This window comes from Babylonia areolata, chromosome 6, assembly GCF_041734735.1.
Source record: "Babylonia areolata isolate BAREFJ2019XMU chromosome 6, ASM4173473v1, whole genome shotgun sequence".
NCBI classification, from domain to species: Eukaryota; Metazoa; Mollusca; class Gastropoda; order Neogastropoda; family Buccinidae; genus Babylonia; species Babylonia areolata.
The window spans coordinates 25,672,948-25,694,231 of NC_134881.1; the positions used below are offsets into that span (position 1 = coordinate 25,672,948).

At 36.5% G+C, this 21,284-nt stretch overlaps 1 protein-coding gene across 1 annotated transcript; it reads right to left on the reverse strand.

Moving 5' to 3' along the window:
- Positions 1-501: 501 nt before the first annotated feature.
- LOC143282874 (dnaJ homolog subfamily C member 8-like) lies at positions 502-19,686 on the reverse strand. Its single transcript, XM_076588742.1, has 9 exons — positions 19,540-19,686; positions 12,378-12,479; positions 11,644-11,700; positions 10,849-10,915; positions 10,325-10,419; positions 9,047-9,118; positions 8,438-8,529; positions 7,668-7,743; positions 502-5,183 (listed from the first exon to the last, which is right to left on the reverse strand). Exons 1-9 carry the CDS (start codon positions 19,672-19,674, stop codon positions 5,079-5,081), a joined length of 801 nt encoding a protein of 266 aa, XP_076444857.1. The 5' UTR covers positions 19,675-19,686; the 3' UTR covers positions 502-5,078.
- Between the last annotated feature and the right edge of the window lie 1,598 nt (positions 19,687-21,284).

A 21,284-nucleotide genomic window follows, 5' to 3' on the forward strand; every position in this document is an offset into this window, starting at 1 on the left:
GCGGCTTGATGAACACATGTAAAGATTTACCCACATCTCAGGTCAAACAAAACAGGGTGAACACTTAAAAGAAAATCTCTTCAAAAATATGAACAGCACAGCATTGTGTACGAAGGCAGCAAAATCTTTTCCCACCAAATATATTGTCTAACACAAGTTCAAACAAATCTTCTTTTTTCAATAAAGCCAAAAAATCATTGTTTTCTGTAAAAATATTGAAGTTAAAATAATCAAGTATATTAAATGAACTAATGCAAGAAAAATGTGAATAAAATAAAACAAAACAAAATGTTATGTGAAAGAAAACAACCTCCAAACTAACACACAGAATTTCAGGAAACTTTGCACGTAACATTTCAATTTATTCATCCTTCATGAGCACCAGTTTTTTTACTTCAGATTTTTGCCTGAAACACAAAAACAAATGTGTTTGGGAAACTCCTCATAGTTATATGAAAACAGGATGCATTTCTATGAATGCAAAAGATGTATTTTGTCAAACAAAGTGGTAGAAGCATCTCTTATAATAATATCAATGCACTGTGTTTCTCCATAAAGCAAATAGCAACAATTAAATCATTAAATGACAGTCCATTTGATTAGTTGATATTCTCTATGCTACTATCAGGAACAGTCAAATCATCACATGGCCACATCTGCTGGCCACTTCTGCTTAGTAAACAGAGGTAGTTTCAACCTTAGTAGCACTTGCAATGCAGACATCTCAGCTTGGATTGGTCCTAATGATCTCCACATTGAAATAGTGATTGGTCAAATTTATCTAGTCTTGAATATGATTTTCCTTTCACATACCAACTTCATACCATTTTCCCCTTTTGAATGCCAGTGTTACAGGTATTTCAGTTTGTTCCCTGATTGTGTAGGCAAGTGTTGACTGGCCGAGAAAATCTGAGCTGAGATCTGTATCTGATCATCATGTGTAGTCAGCCCATCAAGAACACTGCAATGAAAATGGTCATGAAAAAACAGAACCATGATCTCTTGGAGTCCATTTCACATGGACAATCTGTTGTTTTGTAAACTTCCAGCGTTAGTGAATACTGACACAGTAACCACCACAGCGATTTGCGTCGCATCATCTTGGACTGTGTAAACCGTTTAGTAGGTTTACATCAATTACAAAGAAGGATATCCGATTTTCCTTAATCCATAAGTAAACTGAGTTTGAAACATTAAGTCTCAACATGTGCTACCATTCAGAAGATGCTCATACCACATCTCACTCACAACCGGTGATACCTTAAGTTCAATGACATGTCAAAATCTGCCATCAAAGCTGACAACCATTCAACCCTTCCCTTTCACCACCAATCAATTCAAAGTGCAACATTCCCTAGAAAACAGAAACACAAAAAAGATGGTGTCTATGAATAGCTGGGAGCTCTCATGTGATGTGTACAAAATATGGCCAATCCTACCTCCAAAAATGAAGAGCAGTAGGTTTGGGGATAACCAACCCTGATCTGCTCACATTTCAAGCGACATTGGCACTACCTGGCTGGTGCTGAAATGTGATAATGGCGATGTAAAGGTTTTAATCACCCCACAACGATTCTCAATAACCAATCACTACCATTAATAAAACAACCAACCCATCAATGTTTGTGTCAGTGGATACAGGAAAAACTAAACAGACTCCATGGCTGATACCATGCTACATCTTATGTCAAAAGAAGGAAGGTGGTGCGGGGGGCAGGAAGAAAGAGAAGTAAGGAGGGGGGGAAATAAAACTGAGAGTGATTTGCATCTGAACAAGCACAAATAAATGCAGAGGTAATGTAATGTGATAAACACCCACAATGGTTTCCACAGACTAAAAAAAAAAAGGGAAAAACAGAAGATATGGATACATAAAGAAGAGATTAGATATGTAAATTGCTGCCAACACTATCATCAGTAGGGACAATGGATGAAAGGGGTTGAGGAAGCTGGGGTGAAGCTGTCAATGACATCAATGACTTATTACAGGCCAGTCTGCCAAGCTTTCAACAATACTTTTTCAACGCAAGAGATGTCTCACCAATATGTACAAAAACTGCAACAATTTTGCTTTTCCTGGCACGTCCGTTCAGCTTTCGTAACAAATGAGACAAAGTGTTCTCTGACTTAAACTATTGTGCTGCACAGTCTACAAAACATTAACTGCAGAGCTGCAATAGCACTATTCAACAAAGTCCATAGACCATGAAATTCTGCAGGTGCAAAACTGGACAAGATCAGTGATGAAGTTTTTATCCCCTATAGCTTAGATATAAATGATGACTTCTTGAACCCCAGTACACAGTTAATACCAGTGATGAATTTGTGCACTGTAGTGTCAGTAAAACATCAGTCTAAGCTGTGTTCCCATAATCATTTTAAAATATGAAATAAATGATACCATACAATGTTACTATACATACCATACAATGTTACTACACATTCTGACTGTTTCAGCAGTTAAGACAAGCTTTTTCTAATAAGCGTGTCCTAAATGTGCTGTAAACAGCTCACAGAAATGTGCAAAGAACTATGTGAGACACTTTATATCAGTTCCCCAAACTGCTTTTGTAAAATTGTCTTGCACCAGGTATGCACACTCATTCACACACACTAACACATATGCACACTCATATACAATGAAAAGAAGCATAAAAAAAGTCATTAGAAACTAGGAACAAACCAAAAGATTAACAACATTCCTTCAAATATATCTTTATAACTATGAAAATACCAATGAGGGGAATAATTCAAGAAGGGGGCAAAGACAAAAAAACTGCGCCATAACTTGCTCTGGCAGTGAACATAACAGATGATATACATATTTTCAAAGCATGGTGACGCCTTCCATATCTTGCACCAACACTCCCACAGTCACCAACTGCATAAAGACTCAGAATAGACATTTACAGAATGTGGCAAGCTAAATATCAGTGAGCTACTTCCCAGTTTCTCAAAACATAGCAAGTTGTTTCCTTTTCTGAGCACTGCAGATCTTTCTCAATTGTGTGTGCTTGCATACATGTCTATTGCAAGAACTTAATTCTTTTCATCCAAAATGGGAAATTATAAACTTCATGCTATGTTTCCAACAAACATTCCATAAAGAGAATAAGAAAAAAATGAATTGTAGCTCACTCGATACACATGTGATCTCAATTTTTGTCAAAAAGAAATGACATACATTTCACATTCATACCTTTTTGCAGTGTGTTCCAAGGAAAGTCGTCTTTGTACTCACTGAGAAAGCAGTAGCATGGTAGCACAACGCAGACAAGCTGGTTTGTGTGTACATGAAGCTATCCATCTACCCATGCATGCATGTCTGTGTAAACATATGCAAGAATTTCTTCTTCTTGTGAAAGAGAAGAATTAGTGTTCCCAAAATCTGAAAGCAATAATGCCAGTTTCCAGTTTTGGGAGAGAGAGAGGGAGGAAATAAAACAATTCAAGTTTTCAATTTGTGGACAGAGAGAAATGGGGGGTAGAAAGGGTAGGGATTACAACAAAAATTTGCTGACCATTGCTGAAATTATCATTCTTGTATGCCTTTAGAAAAAACAATTTCAACTGGCAGTAAAAAACAAAACAAAAAAACAAAAACAAAAAAAACAACAAACAAACAAGACAATGCTGACTGCACTTTTGTTTTTCTATTTGATCTATTCAAGCAAAGCAGACACCACACCGATTTTGCTTTTATGTCAACTTGTCAGGAGGAATCTTGAGGATGGCTTGAACAGTACATGCCTCCATTCAAGCCGTTCCAATATTCAATGCAATTCCACTGAACATTTCCCATATTTCTGTCACGGGTTACAAACACTGTAGCTGGCTTTAATTACTCCACCTCGCACATACACTACATCACCCAAAAGATTTAAAGCAACTGAATGGTCTGTATGGACAATATGCTTCAATCAATCTGTCTTGGGTTAATCCTTGCTTTTCAAAGTTCTGCTAGCTTGATAATTTTGTGCCCCCATCTTCCATAAGGAAAACAGGGGTTACTGAGTCAATACTGGAAGAACTATTCAACTGTTTTTTCTTTTATTATAATGAATGGACGAATTCTAGTACTGAGCACAGAAACATTTATACACATTTACTCTGTATCACAAAGTTGGGGACACAGTGGACAAAGAAGAGGTGTTGCTGTTGATGATAAGGAAAACAAAAACTAATGTAATTTTTTTTTTTTTTTTTTTTTTTTTTACTCCTGTCCTTCTGACACCACCACCCAAAGTATGCCTGTCAATGTATTTCTCTATGTTAGATGTTCACAGTACAGAAAGACATGTCTTTAAAGAAAAACTTTCAAAAAAGATTTTAAAAAGTCACATCCATCTACGTTCATCCTCTCTTACAAAGGAATATAGCGGTGGGAAGTTACCTTACGCTTTTGGGAGTTTTCTTTGGGGGTTTTTTGGCATGCTTTTGTGTGTGTGTGTGTGTGTGTGTGTGTGTGTACATATATGGCCCAGTTAACGGACTGAACTTCATGTACAAAGATACATCCCTTGCAATCAGCCCTGCAAAGGTAGTGACACCAAACTGTTGTCCGCTCAGGCAGCATTTAGAGAAGATGCAGTTATCCACCCATTACATTTGTGATTCTTCCTGCAACCGCTCTCGCAAAGTACAGACACCAAAATGTTGGCTATTCTCTCAGGCAGCATTTAGTCGTTGCAGTGACCCACTTATCATATTTGTGATTCTTCCTGCAAGATATGAGACGGACAGACTTTTGTACACACGCCGTTTCAAATACAGCTGAAAAATGTGGAGCTTGCTACTGAAGCTTTCCCACACTGGAATGACTGTCCACATAGAGCATTTCAATTTACCAACTTGATTTCTTTCCCCACACTATTATTTTTCTAGTCCCCCTAGCCAGTCTTCAGCACACATCTAGCTGCTTTCAGAACATTACTGTACAGTGTGTTTTCACACACACACAACAAAAAAACTTCAGGTCTGCAATCAGCAATTATCGACACATGCACAGACATATTCTTTTTTTTCTGTTGTTTTCTGTCTAAAAACGAATGCGACACGTACGAAGAGAAGACCGGGTGCTAAAGTTTCTCTGTCTTGACTTTGGGGGGTCGGAAGGAGCCTTTGGCCTTCTTGCCGCCTTTCTTCCAGTTCCTCCAGCTGTCCACCCGGTCTGTGCGACTCTCCTGCCACGCAGGGGACACAAGTGAGGATAAAGGAACACATTTAGTTTCTTATCTCTCAAAGAGGAACTGTTTGACATGCTTGCTAACAAAAAAAGGCAACATACTGACTGGAACAGTGCATTCAACATCCTACACTAAAGGGACATTCCAATCAAACTATCTAAGCGGGATCCAGCAATGCACTGAGTGAGTGAATGTGAGTGAGTGAGTGAGAGAGTGTGAGTGCGAGTGCAAGTGTGTGTGTGTGTGTGTGTTTGTGTGTGTGTGTGTGTGTGTGTGTTACTTTGTCTTTGTGCAGTCCTTTAACTCCATGTTATGCTATGCCCAGTTATCCTGACTGCATAAATCAGAAAGCAAAGGGGAGTAAACAGATTATATATATAAAATAATAAAGTGCAAAACATGATGCCCATGTAACCAATAAAATACTCAATTTAACAGTCACATATACCTAAAACACGTAATCATATGATATAAGCAGAAACTTCAGTCATACAACGTAGCACATTGAAGTAAAACTATAAAAGTAAAATAAATTGCACACATAAAACAAAGACATGCATATTCACAGACGTCTATGATCTGAAATGCAGCACATGAAGATAAGACACTCCATACTATACTCCATACACTCCATTCACAATCAACACCTTCAACTGACATTTTCTCTTAAATTTGTATATATACTTCATTCACCATTATCATTTTCCGCAAAAGTTTTTCTCTTCGTTCGCAATGAAAACTTACCCCTTAAAATGTCAGCTTGATTCACAATGAACGCTTTTTAACATCTTCCCATTTGCTAAGCTTTTTCTTTTTATACTAAATTTACTATTAACACTTACAATTTCACCTTCCTTTCTTTTTTTTTCTCTTTTACTTCATCTGCTGTAATTGCTTTTCCCTCCAGGTTTTGAATTTATTCACTATCAATACTTATCCCTTCAAAATTTTCACTGGATTTACAATGAACATTTATGAACACTTTCCCTTTAAACTTTATCTTTCTTAACCCTTTCAATGCCAAGCCTATTTTATGCTCAGTGATGACTATTTGCCACAGGATAGAGGGTAACGATTAAGAAAAAAAAATCCTGTATGTAAACTTGTCAAAGAAAGTGTATATATAACCTCTACTTTTATGAAAAGGAAAATAAGCACAGTATACAATTATGACAACAGCACACAAACTGAATGATTTTGCGATTGGAAAATTCCTGGAATGACGCAGTCAGAAATTTCCATCATTGAGCATATTTTTGCACAATGGAAGGGACTAAATTTCCATCCTTGGGCAGTGAAGGGGTTAACATCGTTCACTATTAACACTTTCCACTTATGTCTTTTAACTTTCTTTACTATCAATGCCTTTCCCCTTTTAGTTTTTCACTGTATTCATTATCCAGAAAGATTTCATCTTAAATTTTGGGGGGATTTTTAAAATCAATTCTCCACTAAAGTTTATTACCCTGGTCATTATTTACAATCTACCCTTTAGTTTTTCACAACATTCACACACACACACACACACACACACACATATATATATATATATATATGTATGTATGTATGTATGTATTCTTCACTAGTTTTTCACTGCATTTACTATCAACACTAACTTTCAACACAAGTTTTTCACTTCATTCATTTTCTCTTTTAATTTTTTTTTTTTAATTTAATCTTTTACATATATTTCATTTGCTATTTACACTTTCCCTCTACTGAATAATTCATCCTATCTTTTTTTCTTTTTTTTTTTAATATGCTTGAAGCCATTCAGACGGACTGCATTTTAAACTATGAAGTGAAGACAGCCAATTGAGTGCATTCATTTTGCCCTCTCTGACACACAATTTTTCCTGTGTCATCAGCATAAGGCATGCACTTTCTCAAAAACAACAACAACAACCTTAATAAAATGTCATCCATTTCAAGGTTTTTGACATTCCAGTCTCTGGTATAACAAGCTATAAATACAATGTCAGCCTTATTTAGCAAGAGTGGAAACTCACCATCGCAAACATGGAGAGAAAAAAAGCATGTGTGTCACAAACCCAAAATGGGTAAGGAGGAGCGATGGCTAAGTACTACCGTGGGATTCTTACAAAATAAACACTTGGGAGGCATAAATAACAAAAGAAATGAAACTTTATTTAACGATACAGTAAACAACACAAGACAATAATCTAAACTCAGCTATGAACATAAAAGAGAGAAAATATAAAATGGAAGAAGATAGAGAAAAAGAAAAGTGAGGAAAAGGACAGAACGCTTCGACAACATCCTGTTGCCACCAGAACCCGGCCCGCAAAACCGTTAAACGTTCACACATGCGCATTCTCACCTCCCTAAAACTCACATTCACCAACTACACCTGCATCGCAAATGCTACACCTAGTAACAGAAACATCACACACAGCACGTACAAGGCAAGCATGTCCAGTCACTCTTGTGACAACATGTCAAGGGTAACAACTCTCATACCTCATAATTCTTTTTCCACTCTTTCTCCAATTCCTGTCGCTCAACCTCTTTGGCTTCTTCCTCTGCTTTCCTTTTCCTGGAAAAAGTAAATACAATTTTTTTTTTTATTAAATAAAAAAAAAGAAGTTTTTAAACAGCATCATTTAAACAAAAAGAAATAAACTGAAACAGAATGGGGCAGGGGGAGCATTTCCCAATTCAGAGGTATCATCCTCTTATCAGTATTCCTGAAAATATTATCCAGTAATCAGTATTTTTCAACTCATCTCAGTACTTTTCATGCCTGAAAATATTACCTGATAATCAGTATCTTTTAACTTTTCTCATTACTTTCCATGAAGTATAATTTCTGTTGATTTGATTAAATAGCAGGCAACACAGTGTAACTTTTGTTGAAGTAGAACCTGAAACTGACCTTAAAAGTAGTTAAGTAAATATCAACTTACACTGTAACAAACCTCTGATCAACTACGCAGAGAAATTTGAGAAAACTTCCAAATCCTCCATAGCAGTTGATCACAAAGTCGAAAGCCTCCTTGACTAACACAGTCTTCAAAATAACTTACATATCCTGTTAACATCTTTACTTCTAAGTATTCATTACATTGTTTCACCAATAAAAAGCAAAGCAAAATGAAATATAAATAAATAAAAAAGAAAGAAGAAAATTGTCTATTTTAAACTGCAGGTGGTTTTTTGTTGTGTTTTTTCAATGGACAATAAAGTGATTCAACCTTAAATGCTTCACAGAACAAATCTAAACAGTTCACCTTTCATGCATTTCTCTGGCTTCACGTTCTTGCCTCATCCGCTCCAGGTCAGCAAAGAGTTTACACGTTTGGACGTACACTGCATGTTTGTACTGCAACATACAATCAAGAATGGTGTCATCCCTATACACTAAATGGACGTGGGTGCTCACAGTCCACAAAACTGAAAACCAATTTCCTGTTACAACTATGCAATTTGAATGTTTACATCACTGTTACAACAGTAATCAAATAAGAGTTGTGACCTTCAGCTCCAAACACATTATAACTCACTTTCGCTTTCTTTCTAAAAGCCGATTATTTTCACAGCACTGAAACCAAATGCTCTGGAATCAGGATGAAGCAACCAATCACAATGCAAATATCTTACAGACAAAGTTACATACAGGAAGGTGTATCCTTTCTGGAACTTTCTTTAAGATTCTGGAACCATCACATACTTTTCTGTACACACATCATCTGCTAAATAAATATGAAAAAGAGCACGCTTAAAAAATTCCAAGGCAAAATATAAACATGTCTATTTGATCTAGTTTACAATGTTTCTAAATGGGAAAAAAAAGTATTGTTTGTAACATAATTATCACATCAGGTGCAACATCAGCTCACTTTTTCTGGGTCATCTTCTGGAATTTCTAGAGGTCTTCCTTCCTTCTTCAACTGTTTCTTCTTCTGTTTGATCTGCAACCAGAACACCATAAAAATTATCATTATCATCATTAATACAAGTGGCACTATCAATAATTCTGTTTTATGCCCTAATAATCACAAACACCATTTCAGAGTCAACCTGCAAACATCTGACTGTCTAACTCCAAAGAAGAATCAAGGATGAACTTTCCACCAAAATAACCTCAACAAGAATCCTGCCACTGGAACCTTCATTAGAAGGTTGAACAGTTAGAACCATAGAGAAAATACAAATCACCGTTTTTGCAGTTGTACCAGACATGTTGTGTTTGCAGTTGTTTCCTCTTGAGGTCAAATCTAGTGACATTGTCTAATACACTGGCACCTTTCTTTTGAAGCCATTTGATAAATGCTTCTGCTGCATGCGACTGACCAATACAAAGTTGTATTGTATTGTACTACTGGGTACTCTTTTTTGTCACAACAGATTTCTCTGTGTGAAATTCAGGCTGCTCCAAACCACCACTCAAGGTCAAAGTGCATGGGGAGAAAATACTGGTGACTGTGCCAGGATTTGAACCAGGGTGCTCAGTCTCTTGCTTACTAGGCGGACGCATTACCTCTAGGCCATACTCCACTGACGGTGTGTAACACAGTGTGATTTTGGATGGATCTGAATATGACTTAAGTTCAACTGGCAGTTGTGTGTGTAGCTCATCAGATAAATGTAATGGATGATTAAGTGTCTAAAACTGAAACCAATATCTACAAAGCAGGAAACTTCTGATGCTGTGAAAATCAGCATCCCTCCTCTTCTTCAAAAAAAAAAAAAAAAGTTTGATAGCTGATATTCACTTTGGTTACAAATGTAAAGAAACTGGTCAATATCATTAAAAACAAACAAAGAAAAACAAACAAAAAAAACCCCAAGAATGTGACAAGTTCAGCCATCAAACAGAATCATGCCCATGTTCATGTAGATGGGTAGTTACGACATGTTGAAATTGGCACAATCTTTCAAAACTCATGCACTATGTACAAATCTGTTCCAAAACATGTGATCAGTTTAATTCATGTTCATCATATTTTATGAAAAAAAGAAGATAAAAAAAAAGGGAACACTATTGTATTGTTTTGTTGTGGACTGATCAATATAGTTTTTCTGTCTACCTATACATGCTCACACTCACAAACAAATACACACACTCACATGCACACCCATTTTGAAACTGAAAGGACTGATAAAATGATACTGACCATTTCATCTGTGCGTGAACGGGCCTCCTCTACAATCTCTGCGCAACGTTTCAACCCCTCTTCATTTTCCAGTGTCTTGTAAGCTTTGTTGACAGCTGTAACATATCAACAAAAAAATCATAATATTGTAAACTTGTATTAATGCAATTAACAAACAGGCTCAAAAAAGATTTTGCACAAACTTTAAAAAAACGTTTCAAATGGAATGTAACTATACTCTGTACATATATGTAAGGCTGCCATACTAGCTCAGTGAATGACTGTGAAAATTTTGTCAAAAAGCACGTCTCACTACTGTAACTGTTGGCAATCTTCAATCATTCGCCCTTCTCATGAGTATTTATGTACCAATGAATATATTTTTTCTGCACAATTTGTGCTTGTGGACTTAACTGTGAATGTTCAAACCAGATTTTATACCTTTCAACACACACACACACACACGCACAATGCTCATGCCTTCATACACAAATCAACAAACAGATTCATGCTCACACACATAAAGAAACTGACACATGTCTGACCTTCAAACGCTTTCTGTGCTCGCTCCTCATCTTCTTTATTTTTGTCAGGATGCACAAGAATGGACATCTGCAAAAAACAGATGAAGTCAGGCTGATTTTATAATGTCAAATGAAAACCTGTCATCAAGCTCATTAAATGAAATTAATATCAACACATAAAATGAAAAGACATGAAAATCACCCTTTGTTTATAAATTTATGCTTTTCTTTTCTCTATGATGGTGATGATGAAGATTGTATACACATGCAAGTGTCACGAACAGCAGAATGGTAACTGTTTCTGAAATTCCACTCTTTTGAAAATGTGAAATGTTTCTATCTATTTGACTGATATACACTTTCTCGACATAAGTCAACTGTGGCTCCTGTGATGTACTTGGTCCAGTTTTTGTTGAGCACCTTCCATCAAACACTGACAGCCACAGCAGCAAATATCTACGGTATCAAGATCATGCACCCCTCCACCCCCTGTTGGAAGCTAAAAGCATTCATTGTAATTGCACTGAAGCACTTCCACGACTTCCATTAAAACGCATGCATTACATGACAGCATTGTTGAAGCATACACAGATCCACTGACTCATCTGACAACCTGATACACACTGTCAGTTCCACCATACTCATTTGCTATTGCCTCAAAAGCTTCATGTGACTTAAAGTAAACATCCACTGACATACATACCATCAAACACAACCGTTCCATCGTACTAAATTGCTATTGCCTAAAACTTCATGTGACTTAAAGTAACTATCCACTGATAAGTGATATACATATCATCTGACACAACTACCAACCTGTCTGTATTTCTTTTTCACATCATTCAGTGGTGTGTCTGGGTCGATGCATAAAACCTGAAACAGAAATGACAAATAATTAATCCAGAAATTATGTTGAGGTTTAATATTTAAGGACACCTAAAGCATGCAAAATACATTCAGTTTTGTAACTAAATAGGAAAAGAAAAAACAGACAATCTCTTTTTATAGTTTGCTGGTGTCTGACATAATCTCTTTACATGTGGCTACAATCTTGACCAATGCTTGCTAGTTTTGATGTTCAGGACTGAACAGTATGGACAAGAACAAACTAAAATAAACTGCATTGCATTTCATCAACTTCATTCAGAACATCTAAGTCACACCACATCCCAAATTTTGATAAGCATAGCATTACTAGAGCACCAATTTTAGCGCTGTCAGCAAGCAAAGATCTGATCAAGCATCATACAAGAAGAATTTCTAACTTGAACACACTTCCTGTCATCATGATGTGTAACTGACTAGTTACATTAATCTTAAATCACATAAAATAGATCTATTAACTGAAACAAACATCAAGTAATGTTACCCTTGGTAAGACAAACAAACGCATACAACTTCAATGCAATGTCTGAAGTAAACTGCTTTGGCCTCACCACAGGTAACAGCACTCTGTTGTGTAATGTATGTATCTTTCTCTCTCTGTCTTGCTTCATTTTCAGTCATACAAGGAGCATAAAGAAGCAGATGGACTAGCAGATGCCACTTACATCAAAGGGATTGAGATTAAAATATGTAGCACCAGGTCGGGTCAGTCGGTCAATCTGCTGTTTGCTGGTCAGTACAGAGTCACGCTGTTCAATGGCCTTCACCTGAAACATGAAAAAAAAATTAAAAAAAGAGTAAAAGCAAAGATCATCAAATAGAATAAAAGAAATAGGAAAATGAAAGAAAATTTAGACAGAAAGCAAGATACAGAAATGGATGAAAGAATTACATAAGAGAGAAACCAAGAATGGCACACACAGAGAGGAGGGAGGGGGAGGGAGAGAAAGACAGACAGACAGACAGACAGAGACAGAGAGAGAGAATAGAGCCAGAACAGTAAAGAACAATTCCTGTATTTTCTGGGTGGCAATGTTCATATCAGTTTGTTTCCATTGTATGAGCACCCAGTCAAGTCAGCTGAACTGTCAACAACGAAAACTGCGAATGATGCAGCTTAAAAGTTTAAATTTTACCCGCATTTACTTCACCTCTATACTATCATTCCACCAATGGAAGACAGTCAAACTAAACAACCAGCACTACACGGATTAAATTTATTGTCCTATTTCTGAAACCATGTTTTTAAAAAATCAACTTAAAAATGGACTGAGGTCAATTCAGTTGGTGATTGTCATAAACACTTGTTCTTATCACTGATCTAATGATTTGGTTTAGAGTTTAAAAAAAAAAAAAAAAAAAGACATGTTAACACATATTCTAAGATACTTTGAAACCTTTATTTCATTTACCATAGTGATACTGATAGTATTTTCACCTTTCTCCACTATGTTCCCCCCATACTGAGCTGTCAAATATGAAGCCAGCCACACACACACACACACACACACACACAAACACACACAAACTGAAACAGAACACAAGCAAAGCAAAGCAAAACTGTTAGTATGAACCTGATCCAAACACAAAATTATGTTGATAATTATTTCCACTTTCACTTTTTAAACTGCAAGCTCATTCCAAAACTCCTCATTCACAATAAAGTGAAGAAATATGTCTTTCCAGTTTGCAAATGTGCACCGTACTTTCAACAGTGATGTTTGAATGGTCCTCACCTAGTGAAAAGAGTGTAAAAAAATCCTGGGCTTGGTTGAGTGAACTCAGCAATTAAAATTCCAAAGTTATATATATGGAAATAGTGTAGACTTTGGAACATTCTTAACACTAAGCAAACTTAAGAGCTGTAACTGGTGTGGTGGCAAAGTGATAATGCATCCACCTGGACACTAGTAATTTGGATGAGACGATAAACCAAGGTCCTAAGTGTAGCAGGCACTTTGTGCACATAAAACAACCCACAGCAACAAGGAGTTGTCCCTGGCAACATTTTGCAGAAAAATCCACTTTGACAGGAAAATACACCTGCAGGCAGATTTTTTTTTTTCTTCTTAAAGGTGGCACTGCACTGTAGTGATATACTCTCCCTGGAGAGAGCAGCCTGAATTCAACACAGAGAAATCTGATGTGACAAACAGAAATTAACAATACAATACAATACAGTACAAGATCGTTCATGCAACCCAGCCTCTGTGTGTGTGGGAGGGTGGTGGTGGTGGTGGCTGTGTAGCTGGCTGGGTGGGGGAGGGGTGTGGGAGTATGAGGGGTGAGGTTCAGATCTGATCCAAATCAGATCAGATCCTGGAATTTCGAAGGATTCTTCACCACTGGAACTGGGGTAGTAGGTAACAATGTACTGGGAAGGGTTACCCCAAAACTGAAAAAGCTGCAGACTTTCCCCTGATTTTCTGTAGAGTAGAAGTGTCGGCTGCAGGTTGAGGACCAAATGGTTAATTCTGGTGGTGATCCAGGTCAGTTTTCAGACCCAGAAATTTTTCAATTTTTATGTCTGTGGGCAACGACTGCACATTAAAGTTGCTGGCAGATTCATAGGTACAGAATAATTTATCATCTTAACTAAGTTAAGAGAAATTCACGTGTGGTGAATGCTACACAACAAATGTGTGAATACAAAACATAAAATGCTTAAATGTAAAGTTGATGCGGATCCACTCAAGCATAAACATCCACTGACTGCAGTCTCACTTGTTCAGTCATCAGACTGAAATGTACTGTAATAAAGGGTTGGATTATAAATATAGCAATCCAGATCCGGTCATCAGTAAGGCTTTTGCTGGTCTACAGGTGTGTCATGGTTCGACTTGTGTAAATTAAGATAAAACTGATCTCAATGAAAAGAATAGAATGAAAGACATTAGAAGTAGCAAGATACAGAATGATGAAGCAATCATTAGGAGTGTCCCAGAGATGGGGGTGGGTGGAGAGAAAGAAGACAGAAGAAGAGAAGAGAGAGAGAGAGAGAAAAGAGCAGAACAGTAAGAGAGAATTCTGTATTTTCTCAATGCATAATTCATGTTACACAGTCAAGTCAGAACCGTCAACACGAAGGGAATGTGAAACATTATTTTCGATTAACCATCTACACTTCAAATGGAAAAGTAAAAACTAACCAAACAGCACTACACAGTAAATGATTATGTCATATTTCTGAAAATGTAAAAAATCAACTTAAAAATGGATGAGGCGAAGTGGGATGCAAAGACACGTGTCTTATCACTGACAATGAGGTAGAGTAAGAACAAAACAACATATCAATAAAGGCATTGCCAATTTAAGTAACAAATTAGGAAATTATTCATTACCTTAGTATACTGATAGTATTTTTAACATACATCAACGGTCCCCATACTGGCTGTCAAAATAAACACAATTCCCACAAGACAAAAACAAACAACACAAACGAAACAAACACACAAAAAGCAAACGTTGTTGCAACCCCTGACAAAACAATTCATGTTGATATTTCACCTCTACTTTCAAACTGAAGTATATCAAGATCAATCACAATAAATGAAATATTCATTTAGTTTGAAAGTGCATTGTACTAAACAGTGAGTTTGGCCTATAGTGAAAAGAGTGTAAAAAATTTTGGTTGATAATCAGATTAAAATCCCAAGTTCATTATATAAAAGTGTAATTTCATCTTACATAGTCACTTCTTTACACGTTGAATGTCCTAATAAAAGTTTGCATGCATCCTACCCCCTGATATTCCCAAACATACAAGAACCCATTATTACATAGAACGTTTCGGACTTTTGTTACCCAGTTGGTTTTTCCTTTTTCGTCCAGTAACAATAACGATTTATAAGCTTTTGACGGTAATCTGTTTTCATCCATTTGTACTAATCTGAACCAATATCTTATACTTCGAATAACAGCATTGATACAAACAGGAAACCTTCCAAGTTCTCCATACACTAAATCGTTTGGAGTTTTCATGCTAACGCCAAGGTATCTTTTTAATGCAAACAAATGAACTTTCTCAACCACTGATGAACTAGATTCAAGTACCCATAATTCAGCTCCATAGAGAGCCACTGGCTGTACCTGAGTATCAAACAATTTTATATATATAAGTTCAGAGAAGTATTATTAAGTTTATACAACTTACTTAATATAGACAGAAGACATCTTTTAGCTCTGCATGCCAGATCTTCACAAGCAAACTTAAAACTGAGTTTCGTTGAAAAATATATACCAAGGTATTTATATGAATTCACAACTTCCATCTCAGTGCCATTATAATACCATTTCTCACAAGCAGCCACAAAACCACCTTTTCTAAAGACCACAATGTTACTTTTACTCAAATTCACTTTAAGCTTCAAATTTGAAGTCCCTCTGGCTAAACTGTTTAATTGAGACTGGAGGCCAACAACTGTTTCGGATAATAACAAAACATCATCAGCAAACAAAAGTATGAAGGGCTCTACAAGACTATTATCCAGTTTGGCACCATGCCGACCATTTTGAATTATTTCAAGAGCCAATAATGAAAATAACACAGGACTACAAACATCACCCTGTTTTACACCACTTGTACAACTGATGTATTCTGTAAGTTTATCACCAAACCTTACTCTAGCTTTAACAGTATCATACATGCTTCTTAAGCATTTATATAACTTCCCATTTATACCATTTTTCAGAAGAATTGGCCATAGTAATTTTCTCGAAACTGAATCAAATGCCAGAGAGAGAAAGAGAGAGAGAGAGAGAGAGAGAGAGAGAGAGAGAGAGAGAGCAGTGTGTGGACATGTATGCATGCATACAGTTGCATACACAAATACATGAGATGAGACTGTTTTATCTTCCTGTCTTAAACAAATGGGAGGGAAAAAAAGTAGGGACAGTGAAAAGATTATAATGACATGTCTCCTTCATCTTTAAACACAATTGACCAGTAATTGTGTATGGGCAAGAAAACGAGCACATAAAAGCTGTACTTATTCACTGTACACTGACAAGCATCACATTCACTTTTACAGTATAATACCATAAGTAATTAAAAATCAACTTACATTAATAAGTTATAAATAGATATTATTATCCAGATGTATTAAGATTGAACAAAGTATAAACTCTGTGTGTAGATATCTACCTGAAATTTGTCACATTCACTTTTACAGTATAATACCATAAGTAATTAAAAAATCAACTTATATTAATTAATAAGTTATAAATAGATATTACTATCCGGATGTATTTAGATCGAACAAACAAAGTATAAACTCTGTGTGTAGATATCTACCTGAAATCAATGCCTTTTTAGAAAACCAAATGAAGCAGCTAATGACTAATGAGCTATAAAAACAGCATACACACAATAATGTTCACACACACACACACACACACACACACACACACACACACAGAGTAACACACAAACTGACCCTGGCACAATGTTTCAATAACAACAAAAACAAAACAAAAAAGAAGAAAGAAAAAAGATAAGGAATTTAAAATACATTTAACTTCTGCTTCAAACAAACATTGACTGATTGAGTTAACAAGATTGTATACTTTCATGGTACCTTCGTGACTGACATGGCAACATGTTTGTTGCATAACATTAAAATTAAACATGGGGATGGGACACAATTTTTCCCCCCATTTTATGAATTTCTCATTTACCCCACCTTTCCCATTACTCCCAGTGCCCTCTTTACCCAACTCACACTTTGCAATTATTTTTTCTTTCTTATGCAAGAGGCATTCAGTGATTTTAAAAAAAAAAATCATGAAAGATAACTCTCAAACCCTTGCAGTTGCACCTTCATTCCAAATAAGCAGCAATCGTCTGAAAAGGTACATGTATGCTTTCCATTCTTTCCATGTTTGTACATCTTTATCATTGAACTGCCTTGTAGAAGTTGTACGGACTTGCTTTGTATCTCAATAATCTTTTCATTCCAGTTCATAAGTTGAAAACAGTCTTGATTTCTTTCACTACTCAAAGGCATTGCACGCCATGTTTTTCAGTGCACTGTTTATATGGTATTGGTAACATTTAAAATATATGGTTATTTATAATAGAGATTAAACATAAGGTTCACTGATAGATTTTTTTCTCTTTTGTTTTAAATCTATACGTCTTACTCATATTCCCGGTATCTGATAATTTCAATGTAATTCCTTGAATTAGTAAAATCGCTGGAGGACATTAGATTCAATTTTATATTTTAAGTTTCCATTACATATTTCAGCAATTTGGAACACTCTCACAGTCACAGTATCAACAGACTCTGATATCATTTCGGTTTCAATTGTTTTTAACTTCAAATAATGTTAGAAATTCAGATAAAGAAAATAACAAGAAAATAATAATAATAAATATACTGCAAGGTTCACTTGCCATTCACTTATTCAGACTGGTGATAAACGTATATTCTGCATAAATTACATTTTCTGAGTAATTAAAAAGCACTGGACTTTCATTTCAGACTGAGACAGTGAAGGGCTTGGATTTTATTTTGAACATCTGAGACTGGCACTTCTTGTGTTGATATGTTATTCTATGAACTAAAGCTAAATAAAGATCCCCTAATGATGATAGCTCCATTATTTGTTCTGGGCCCTGTTTTGTGTTGAAAACTATGTTCGTTTTCCATTCATAGGATGAGTACAGCGTGAAAGGTTTTGTCAAAAATGAGACAATAACTTTTCATGGGGACCAATCTTCAATTGACCGTACTGTAACGCCTTTTGATGTCTGGCATGGAACTAACAGGTAGGGTAGGTATGAGCAATTGCGAATGGTGTATAACTGCGAACGATTTGTATACCACCCCACTTCGAAGCGTTCTTAATGCTTGCATTTTACAACGTCTGTTTTGAAATTTTCCTAATACCTTAGTGATTATCCATTTCAAAGAACCAGTCAAACATCAGCTATTTCTGGCTATTTCCATGCTATTTCTTCTCTTCGCACACCACTGCCAACCAAGGTTGCAAAACATACTCTCAAAATCCTAAAATCAAGGGAAGCAAGTTGTAGGACTTGAACTTTGACACAGTTTAAAATAGATTTATTTGATCAGATATGTTGAATGCACATTACCAGTGCTGGGAGAATTTAAGAAAGCATATTGGTGACAGATCAGAACATCAATTTTAACAGGAATCTGCAAAATATTGTCGTTTGCAATTAGCCCTTAGGATATTTTGACGTGAGTCTATTTGCAAAGATGCTGTAGAGTTACTGAGCACTTTCAAAAGAGTGTGTTTGTGTGCGATGTGGGTGTGGGTGTGTTTCAACTTCTGTTTGTGTGTATGTGTGATCAAAACCAACAATACAACAGTCTAGTGGGATGTTCCAATAATAAGCAATGTCTAATGAGTTAAAGACCTGCTTCTGTTTTAATTGTATACATGTACCCAAAGCCATCGTTCGAAATTACACTTGCCCGTTCGCATTTACCCTCAGGTACCCTTGCTATTTCAAACGACGACAAAATGTTGAAAAGAATGAGCAGACGAACTTTTCCTGGTGCAATCAGCCGGAGAAAGACTTCAAAAACAAAAGAACTACGTTTGACTGTCATTCGACATATCATCTCTACAGTACACATGTTGAGCTGATCACGTCGACGGGATTGTTCACAACTACATATACCTACATTACCCTTGATCTGATGGCAACTCACGATTCATGAGGAGGAAAGTCATGACTGAGACTGACCGAGTCAGTCAGTGATTCGAGTCGACGAATGCATATCGTAAGTTAGTATCAAAAGTATGTGCCTGCTTTTGCTCAAATGATAGAAACATATGACTGAAACAAACCTCAGTGTAAAAGTCTGAAAAGGCGTCGTCCTTTCCACTTGTTCCTGGGTTATTTTCTGGCTTGCTTTCGGAAATTCCCTCCTCTGTTTTTGAACTGGAAGTACTGGTCGTATTATCTGGAGCTGCGGACGCCATTTTTTCGCGTCTTTCCTTCACAACGTGCAGAAACTGAAGAGCTCTCTTTCGTATAAGTTTATAAGAGTACGTGCCCTTGATTAGACTCTCTCTCTCTCTCTCTCTCTCTCTCACACACACACACACACACACACACACACACACACGCACTCACGCACGCACACACACACACACACACACACACACATGAACACACACTTGTATGCATGCACATAGTAATGTTCATTAAATATGGGGGGGAAATGAACACAGCGTGAACTTATTTGCACTTGGTTACAAGAATCGATTTGAGGTATTGGCAATGAAAATGTGTGTAAATTGCTTTTGTCGTTCATCCTCTCATCAATGCTGTGTTTGAAATAGACAACTGCAGATTTAAGGAATGATTATCTATAACCTCCCGAGACAGCAAACATATCTAGACTGTGTAGCAAACTAGGGTGTGATAGGCATATACAGTCTATAAAAAATATATATATACAAAAAAGTTAAAAAGGAAACAAATACCAAACCCACACCCCATCCCACTCGATCGATCAACCCACACCTCTAAATCAAAAGGAAGAAAGGATGGGGGTGGGGGTGGGGGTGGGTCGGGGGGGCGACGGGGGGGGGGACAGGGGGGGGGGGACTGAACAAACTAAGAAATAAACGAAGGGAGAAAGGAATACAAACCGAAATGAACAACAGCGTGCCTGTCTTGACCACTGACGGATTCAAAACATCCGGCCGATCATTTCTTACAAACCAACTTTCGGCTCGTTGAACTAAATGGCCTACCAGTGGCAGTGGTTTGGTCTGGGAACAATGACTGATATTATGTGCCTGAATACTTGAATTTGGTCGAAAGTGTTCATTCTTACTTTCACATTATCATAAACAAACGTCACGTATATTTCACATACATTTTATTGTAGACATGTCTACCCTGTTGCTTTCTTTAGCATTACCGGATCCATACCCCACAACTTGAAGAGAACTGAAATTACATGGCACTTTGGCCCACTGGTTTCCTTTTTTTCTTTCTTTTTTTTTTGTTTTTTGTGTGTGTGTGTATGTTTGTGTGTGTGTGTGGGGGGGGGGGGGGGTTCATGGCTGTCTTCAAAAGGTCAGTACTTGCCAACCCGGCTTTAAAATGATTTTTCAGTATTAGTAAAATATCTTTTTTTATTCAATGGAATAATATGCACTTGTTTTCATCGGGCCACCATTGTGTTGTTATGTAGTAATGTAACAATCTGAATATATGATTAATTACAAGATCGACGCATTTGGAAAATAAATTGCGAATTCATAATTTTTATAATTCCAGTCAGTTAATGTGCATGTACCAATTAGACTTCTTCCTCGTAGTTATATTTCAGTTGTCTGCGGCCTAGTCATTATAGCTGCTGTTCCCATATTGAAATATCATTGTTCACTGATGTTAGTGTGTCGTGGCAAATATTCGCTCGTAGCCAGATAAGTATGAAAATAAATGACAAGTGAATAAACAGTGACTGATTAAACAAATAAATGAATAAGTAAATAAATAGATAAGCAAGCAAACGAAAAAAAACAACAACAAAAAACAACCAAAAAACAAATAATGAATACAAATATATAGATAT